The following is an 8,206-nucleotide window of genomic DNA, read 5'->3' on the forward strand; positions in this document are numbered from 1 at the left end:
CTACAGTTTATAGTGGAATCCGAACCACACTTTTCCTTTGTAATTAACAAATTGGTCTAATTATCAGGATAGTACTGCGGATAGTCGTAGTACTCACTAGTGTGGATGTTAATCCACACCAGGGAGCATCGCATCCACAGTGCATGCCTATAAATATCCACAATTCGTGACCTCCTAGTAGCTGGATTACAGGACGACGCCATCCGTCCCAGTCCATTAAGTTTGAAGCATCGTTAGTGTGACTAAAAATTATACTTTTATTTTTCAATTGGAGTTAACAAAATATCAAATATGGTACTGATGTTCGGGTTTTGTCATATTTCCAACTTGCTTATTATTGGTTTTTTTAAATGATGTGTTTGTTAAACGAAGAGTAGACCTTGAACTTGAAAAGAGTGAAAACCTTACTCCGGGTTTAACCAGGGAAAATGGAAATATTGGGATTATAACAACAGTTTTTTGTCCATCATTTATGTTTAAATTTAGTCTAGTAATACAAAACACAAACGACTTTTACTTACTAACAAATTTAATAGTTAACATTTTGTATTTAGTAGTCTTAGGTAACATTGGAAGATTCTCGCTCACATAATTGATTTGTATGTCTTCGAGGTCCGTACAAACACCACCTGATCAACTGCTGAAGTCTCCTTCTGTCATTCAGGATATCTTCTCCAATTAGTGCCTTGGCCTCTTCGGACTCAAAAATCATTGATATCAGGCTTTCTGTCACCATCTTTGGAATTTTGATGTTGTAATAGAGTAAAATCTGAAAATATAATTCAAATACAAAGGTGTTCAGGTGTGTTTTGATAGACTGAACTTGTTAGTTAGGAGAAATGGATTTTAATTTTACTGATGTAATGAATTTATTTTGTGAATTTCTGTAGGGAATAAGCTATTACCAGAGGTCTCGTAGTAAGATGACGTGGGGCAGTTAATTTTTTTCAAACATTTCAAAATCATATACATACGAGGGCTGTTTAGGAAGTAAGAAACGTTTTTGAATAAAACGTTTGTCTATTTAAAATATATTAGAAAGAGCAACTTTAGTTCGGCCGCTTAGAAAGCGACCTCCTCCAGCATTGGTTTAGCATTAGCGCGCAGGTCGTTTTCTAAGCGGCCGAACTATAAAATACTACTTTTCTACACAGCGGCCAAACAAATGTGTTAAAGGAGGCATTTATCAATGTGGTGGATGAGCGAGGAATTCGGCTGCCTGCTACTTCAGCTCCAGGGTGGCATGCAATTAAATAGAGATCCTCATTGTAATCAAAGCGCTTTGGTGCTCACCAAAGCTTATTTTTAATGTACAAAATGAGTAAAAAAGTCATCTAAGCCAGGTCTGGACTGTGGTGTGTGTGTGTGTGTGGTTTGGCAAAATCTCTATTTTTAATTATTAAAGGAGATTGAGTGTGTGATTTGACATGAAATATTGTCTTGTAAAAAATTAAAGATTTTAGACCATAACTTTAGTTTATTTTGAAACTGAATGCACCATTAATTCCTGACAGTACTTTAATTTATTATTTTTTTTACACTTAACACCCATGACAATAAATTTCTATGGGTGCTAAGTGTATTCCAACGAAACCGTACTACAGACTGCACAACTGGTGGTGTTTTTAATTCTATTACACTTTTTAAACTTTAATATTGTATCAATGACACTTGCTCTGCATCACTGGAGTGGCTATCCAAGCAACAAGCATAACTGATTTATAAAATTTACCCAAACTGCTGCGTTAAATGTTTAAGCGCTCACCTTGCTGTTGAATGTAACATATACAAAGCAGGGAGATGGAGTGCTGTCAGCTGTTAGAGAGTACAGTCCAGCACAGAAGCTGGACACTGACTCTTCCAAGTGGAATCGGACACTGTTCTTCTTCTGGTCGAGGATGTAGGTCTGTCCGTCCCACGAGCAGGCGACTATTTCATCCTGCCCGTCTCCAGTAATATCAAGCTTGCTCAGCGCAAACAACTGATGATCTACTTGATAAGACCTGCAAGAGAAACAGATGGTTACTTGAATTCCATGATGTAAATTACATGTTTCATACATTCCTGCAATGTAGCCTAAATAGAATGTTGGTGGTATATTTTCCACTCATGCTGTATACAAATATAAGACAAAGAATGCTGTTGAAGATGCATACAGATGAGAATAACATCCCAACTAAACAAATAATTACTTGAAGTTTTAAGACTCCAAAGAAATAGACAATAGGCCTTCAATTTAAGTATTTTTTACGATGTTAACTAACACAGTGAAAATGCAATATAATCTAAAAAGTTTTAGTGCCTATTCGGTATTGTTGTGTGTTATTTTAGGAGTTACCAGATGATTTCTTCATCCTTGACGAACATGAGGGTACCGTCCAGTGTTGCCACAACGTACGGCTTGGCTTTCCCCTTGGGACTATCCGATCCCTGGGCCATGTCTGCGATGATCTCCGTGCTGATGTTCGGGTTTCTCATCCGCGAGGCCATCAGAGGGTGGTACTCCACAGAGGACGGCAACAAGTTCTCATTTCTGAAACAAAAAACCTCTTTACTTGCTCTGAATTTTAGAAAGATAGCAGGCCGAGGTTTAGGTTTCCGAATGCACAGTTTCCGACAAATCCTATTGCACTGTAAAATGTTTAAAGGATGATAAAGATTCTTATTCTAATGCGGGTTGATAAAAGGATCATTTTTTTAAATTTTCTATCTTGGCTTGTTACTATTTTTAAATATTAAGCCTAACTTTGTGTAAAACAGATTTTCCCCTTCAAAGCCGTACAACTTCCTAAACACAGAAATCATTTATCACATGATATAAATCAGCTGTAGCCTAAAGTTTCCTTGGTCATTGGGCTTTCTTAGATGTTTTATACTCGCTACTGATACTTTTATACTGATATAGCTTGGTAGTTGTCAGGCCCGCTATAGGCCCGAGAGATTTGTACCCCCCTCCACACTTTCCTGGTATGGGAAAATCTTTCTCTTACTTGCTTCAACAAATCTCAAATCAAATGGCCTTTGGGCCCATTTACCAAAGCGGCCCTGAGTTGAGATAGTATTGTACTCATTTACGGAATAATTAAAAGGTTGCTGGTTTAATCCTCAGATCTGAAGCTATTTAGTTAGTTTGAAACTTGACTTCCTAGTCAAATAAAGAAACACTTATCATCTCATCTTAAAATCACTCTGTATTCATATTTAGCTTAAAATACGTAGATAAAGAACGTTAATGCCTTACTGTAGTCAGAGTAGTAATTGTAAACAAAAACACCAAGTAGCCTATAAAAAAAAAACACTTCTAATTATTGTACCCTAATTATAGTTTAAATCATAAGTTAGCTTATACCTTACCTTTTAATTTGCTCCCCGTCTTTGTCGACCGTGGGAGTAGGAGTGATTTCTGTGTTTATCCTCATGATGGTGCCTCCTGGTTGGGCAACTAACACCTTAGGCAAACCCTGCTCATTGCGGTTCAGTGCTATTCCTCCTACCTGGTTAGCACACTCCCATTTGAACAGACAAACAAGCCGCCCACCTGTAGCGCTTTGTACCCAACGATACGATCGAACAACTCGATCTGTGAGCCCCAGCACTAGTTCTACGTTTCCATCACCATCGACATCTTCTAGCACCATTACCTGGAAAATTTAACTTAACTGTTCAAATGTTTCTCACTAGGGTCGCAGCCGCGCTTGTCCCTTCACACATGGTGGCTCACCTTTTCGATAGAAAAATTACTCTCGTGTTATGATTCATTTGCCAAGATGGAATCGAATTTCTAGCTTTTTTTCGTTGGAGACTTTTCCTTCCTTCTTTGGTTTAGCAACAGATCGAGTAGGCAGCCTACCTACTCAGCACCTGCGACGCAGTTCTTTGGCAACCGGGTCGCTACGACCTGATAGTGTGAAGGACTCCATAAGACACAAATGCAATTTTACAGATCTGGGGGCTGACGGGAGGCATAAGGCCTAAGGCTTATTCTTGTTTCAAAGAAGAGTAGATTCTGAAGTAAGTTACTGATAAAAATGAAGATTGTTTGTAGCGTAGTTCAATCATATTTAATTAGACTTTGGATCATTTTAATACAATATTACCCTGCATTTGGTACGGAATGGAGAACAAATTAAGTTTAACCTTGTTAATATGAAGGCCTAACGGCCTAACGCAAGTTCTTGCTTTGTTGGTCAAGGAATACTCCCAGGCCTTATGTGTGACTAGTCAACATCCAACAAACACACAAGTGGTGTGCGCTGGTCTAGCCTAGAGTGCACGACACTAATAGGCTATGTTGAGGCTAAGTGGTTCAGAGCTTACCTTCAGTTACGGACCTAACTTAAGTCTAAGTTACTTAGGAAGGGAAAAAGATAGGTGTCTCAGACGGTAGGTAACTTAGTAATTTTAAAACGGTCTACAACAAACACTGCTCGCACAAAGAAACTTATTAATAAAGGTCAACTAAGTTAAGTAGACTTTTTTGACTAAAGTTATGGTACTTACGTATTATACGGAGGCCACTTATTTTACAGCGCGCTGCGGCGGTTGGGTTAAGTTGGGTTATCATAAATATGTTTGTAGAACTTTCCTAGTTTCGTTATGAATCGAACTATACGAGATGAGTCATAAAAACTTATGATAACCCAACCTAACCTAACCGCCGCAGCGCGCTGTAAAATAAGTGGCCTCCGTATAATACGTAAGTACCAAAGTTATTATAAGCTTACCTTGGTGTTTGGTGGGATTCGCTGTACGTGAACTGGCTCTAGTTTTACATTTGGTGTAATATCTTCGTTGTCCTCAGTTTTTGGATGAAGACAAAGGCAAATATGGCACCATCCATCCCCAGAAACAATTACAAGGGCGTTACTGCCACAATTCATTATGTCACCCACCCCAACTGCCGTAATCATACCAAGATTGTTTATTTTTTGCCATAATTTATCATGCTTGTAAATCATTAAATCACCATTCATGTTACCGGCAATGAGCTCAATTTCACCATCATTATCAACATCACCTAACGCTGTTGCGTTTTTAAAAATAGACCCTGAAAATTCAAACTCAAGATGATCGACAAAACACACAGAACGCATGTTTATTGTTTAGGATACACAAATTCTCCGTCAATACTTAATAGGCACACAAAGTTAGTTGGAGACTCACTCTTCAAGTTTCATCAAGATTGGTTTCCTTTCTTTTGGCACAAAAGATTTGACATTTTGCCATCTACTTGGAGGCCACACTATTGCAGTTGCTTTGGCAGATATGAGACCAAGAGACACAGGTCCAAAAAGGTTTGAGTCCATTGAGTGACCTTTATGATCACCCTCCACCCAACAGTGTCCTTCTGGTATTCGAACAAATGGGTTTTTGTATCCTTGTGTATTGATGATATCTCCCTCAAGTCCAACTATTCGTTTGATCAACTTTTGATCTGGATCTTTGGGGGACGTTAGAGCTACAACATCGCCTCTCGAAACTTCATAAAATCTAACTGACCATCGATTTAAAAATACATAATCTGTAGTGGAAGCTGGATTTGGGTTTAAAGCTGGTTGCATTGAAACACCATCTACTCTGGCAACATATCCTACAAAATCAACAAAAGTTATACCTACAGGAATCCCGAGCAAAACTGCTTTCAAAATTTGTTTCATTAATACGCTTATAATATATTTATTGAGAAGTATGTTTTAAAATAAGAATAAGGCTGATTTAACATCCGATGAAATCCGCCAAGAAACACATAACCTCTTCTCTTACCATTGGCAGTAACAAAACACAGTTTTTTTTATTTTAACGAACAGCTGAGCTAACAAAACATGACAACATAACCATTAACCAATATGAAATCAGCTGATGACTTTCCAGTTTCCAGAAAGGCTTTTTTTCTATTTGTCAAATGTGGCTGACTCCAGAGAGGGTGTATTAAATCTCGTTGTTCTCTATTTTCAGCCTTTTCTATCTTGGTGTTTCTTTTATTTTTTTTTATTTTAGTTGAATTATGAAACTAAGAAGTGGTTTTTGACTTGATTATCACAAAATGAATTTTGAATTTAGTTTTTTTCCCATTTATTTATATTATCTAACATTTTACAGTAATATAAGCATAAAATGGTATTGGCATTGATTATACATCTCCCAAGAGTGAAATTCTTTGGGAAAATATATAATCAGTGATATTGGAAATCTTCACTGTTTACTGCTAGTCCATCAAGCTGACTACCACATACTAAGTTTCATAAAGATCGGTTGGATCAATCCAAAGATAAAAAGGTTTATGTAAAAAATACAAAATGGTAGATATCTGGTTAACCAAGCGATTTTGAAAAATAAATTCTAGATTTTTCCCTTTATTTTGACCCAAGGCGGAATCACTACTACGTCAATAATTAGATAATTATTCTATGTCCCTACCCTTTTTGAACACCCTGTATAATCGTAAAGAATATTCCTCCTATTATAACATGTATTTGCGAATTTCCCTATAGACCTAGGCCGGGGACCGATTTACTTTTTCATTTTGATGTCCCCAGAGGCCAAAAACACCATTCGTTCAAATTGTTTTATATATATATATATGTCCGTCCGGACGAACTTGAGTATTTTTTGTCCGATTTTGATAAAACTTGGTTTGAAGGTGTAAGGCGGGATAAACTTGAATGAGTTGAATGAGTTCGTGAACCAGCATGATCGGACCATGGGAACGGGGTTTAACGGTGGGTTTTATGGGGAAAAAATGGGGTTTTCTAATTTTACAAATAATTTAGTATATGAAGGTGTTTTTGTGCGGCGATTGGTTACGGAGAAAATTCAAAAAAAAATTAATTTAAAATTCCCATGTTATTCTTATGGAGAATTTGATAATATGTTGTAGTTGACTTGTTTATGGATATATTTTGATCAAACTTGGCGGATTTATTTATTTCATACTAAGCTATTGATATTTTAATAAAAACCACACTTTCTTAGTTTCCCTGTAGCTGCTAACCTAGGTACTCGTTACTAAGCGAATTTCCATTTGCCTGGATTAATTGAAAATCAATCCAGGCAAATGGAAATTCGCTTAGTCGGCAGGTTTGCTGCAGCGGGGGTATTGTTTCTTATAATATATACCATATATGCTTCATTTAACAGGTAAAACAAAAAGTTAAGTTCTGAAAGTAGTTCAGTAGACGAATCGGTTTCCCTACTTTACATTGGTCTTATTTTTTAACCCCAGAAACCATAACTTTCCTTCATGAAATTTTCTAAATATTAATCCTATAACCACTGTGCAAAACTTACTGCAACAAGAAAAATGCTGAATAAAGAGAAATATTTATTTTCTTAAATTTTCTTCCAAAGGTAGATGAGGAGTATATACTTTGTCGTGGTTGGAGCATGTGCCTGACATGTGCTGCAACCTATGTGAGAAACTTGGCGTTGCGTTACGAGAGATATAATGCGGCCTTGGATATAAGCATTGACTTTATATCTGTCAATGGTATAAGCATCGATGTAAGTTTTATACATCGATGGATATAAGCTAGTCAGTTGTCAGTAGTCTGCCTCGACTACGGATCAAGTGATAAGACATTAGACGACACAACGTCCATGCTGTTACATACTGCGTTTTATAATTTAAATCTCCATATTATAATTAGGTTTCAAGATACAAATAAACTTACATACTGCTTTACATTTTAGCGAATTTCCCTATAGAAAGTAGCTATATATTACCGTAGGTGGCACGGTAAGACCTAGGCCCGGGACCGATTTAATTTTTCATTTTAAAGTCCTCAGAGGCCAAAAACACCATTAATCCAATTCATTTTTGTATATTTATATATATATATATATATATTTGTGTGTGTGTCCGTAAACACGATAACTTGAGTATTTTTTGTTCGATTTTGATTAAATTTGGTTTGAAGGTGTAAGGCGGGAATTGGGATAAACTTGAATGAAGATGATAACTATCGCTACCAATAATTTTTGTAATGGTCTTTGGCCGTTGGAATGGAAATAAAATAAGTTCGTGAACCAGCATTATCGGTCCATTGTAACAGGGTTTATGGGGGGGGTTTATGGGGTGTTTTTTTCTCATTTTGACCCTCAAAACATAACATTTCCCAATTTATCTCTAGACCTTCTTAAAGAGCGTAAAAAACCAAATAATTCAGTATATCAAAGTGTTTTTGTACGGTTATTGGTTACGGAGAAA

The 8,206-nt window shown here is 36.8% G+C and overlaps 2 protein-coding genes across 2 annotated transcripts; both read right to left on the minus strand.

Moving 5' to 3' along the window:
* Positions 1-495: 495 nt before the first annotated feature.
* On the minus strand, positions 496-5,093 carry LOC129000088 (KICSTOR complex protein ITFG2-like). The gene is made up of 5 exons (XM_054426967.1): positions 4,725-5,093; positions 3,355-3,641; positions 2,339-2,533; positions 1,766-2,003; positions 496-769 (listed from the first exon to the last, which is right to left on the minus strand). The coding sequence occupies exons 1-5, from the start codon at positions 5,091-5,093 to the stop codon at positions 560-562; spliced, it is 1,299 nt and encodes a 432-aa protein (XP_054282942.1). The 3' UTR covers positions 496-559.
* A 66-nt stretch (positions 5,094-5,159) lies between these two features.
* On the minus strand, positions 5,160-5,765 carry LOC129000089 (mitochondrial inner membrane protease subunit 2-like). The gene has a single exon (XM_054426968.1). The coding sequence runs from the start codon at positions 5,655-5,657 to the stop codon at positions 5,160-5,162; it is 498 nt and encodes a 165-aa protein (XP_054282943.1). The 5' UTR covers positions 5,658-5,765.
* Between the last annotated feature and the right edge of the window lie 2,441 nt (positions 5,766-8,206).

Source organism: Macrosteles quadrilineatus, unplaced genomic scaffold, assembly GCF_028750875.1.
Source record: "Macrosteles quadrilineatus isolate MER2022 unplaced genomic scaffold, UCM_ALF_1.0 Scaffold_8__2_contigs__length_117827958, whole genome shotgun sequence".
NCBI lineage: Eukaryota > Metazoa > Arthropoda > Insecta > Hemiptera > Cicadellidae > Macrosteles > Macrosteles quadrilineatus.

Coding starts and splice junctions, on each gene's coding strand:
- LOC129000089 (XM_054426968.1), bottom strand. CDS start 5,657: ATGAAACAAATTTTGAAAGCAGTTTTGCTCGGGATTCCTGTAGGTATA.
- LOC129000088 (XM_054426967.1), bottom strand. CDS start 5,093: ATGCGTTCTGTGTGTTTTGTCGATCATCTTGAGTTTGAATTTTCAGGG. Junction 2,004..2,338: donor AAGGATGAAGAAATCATCTG/GTAACTCCTAAA, acceptor TTTCTCTTGCAG/GTCTTATCAAGTAGATCATC. Junction 770..1,765: donor ATGTTACATTCAACAGCAAG/GTGAGCGCTTAA, acceptor TTATATTTTCAG/ATTTTACTCTATTACAACAT.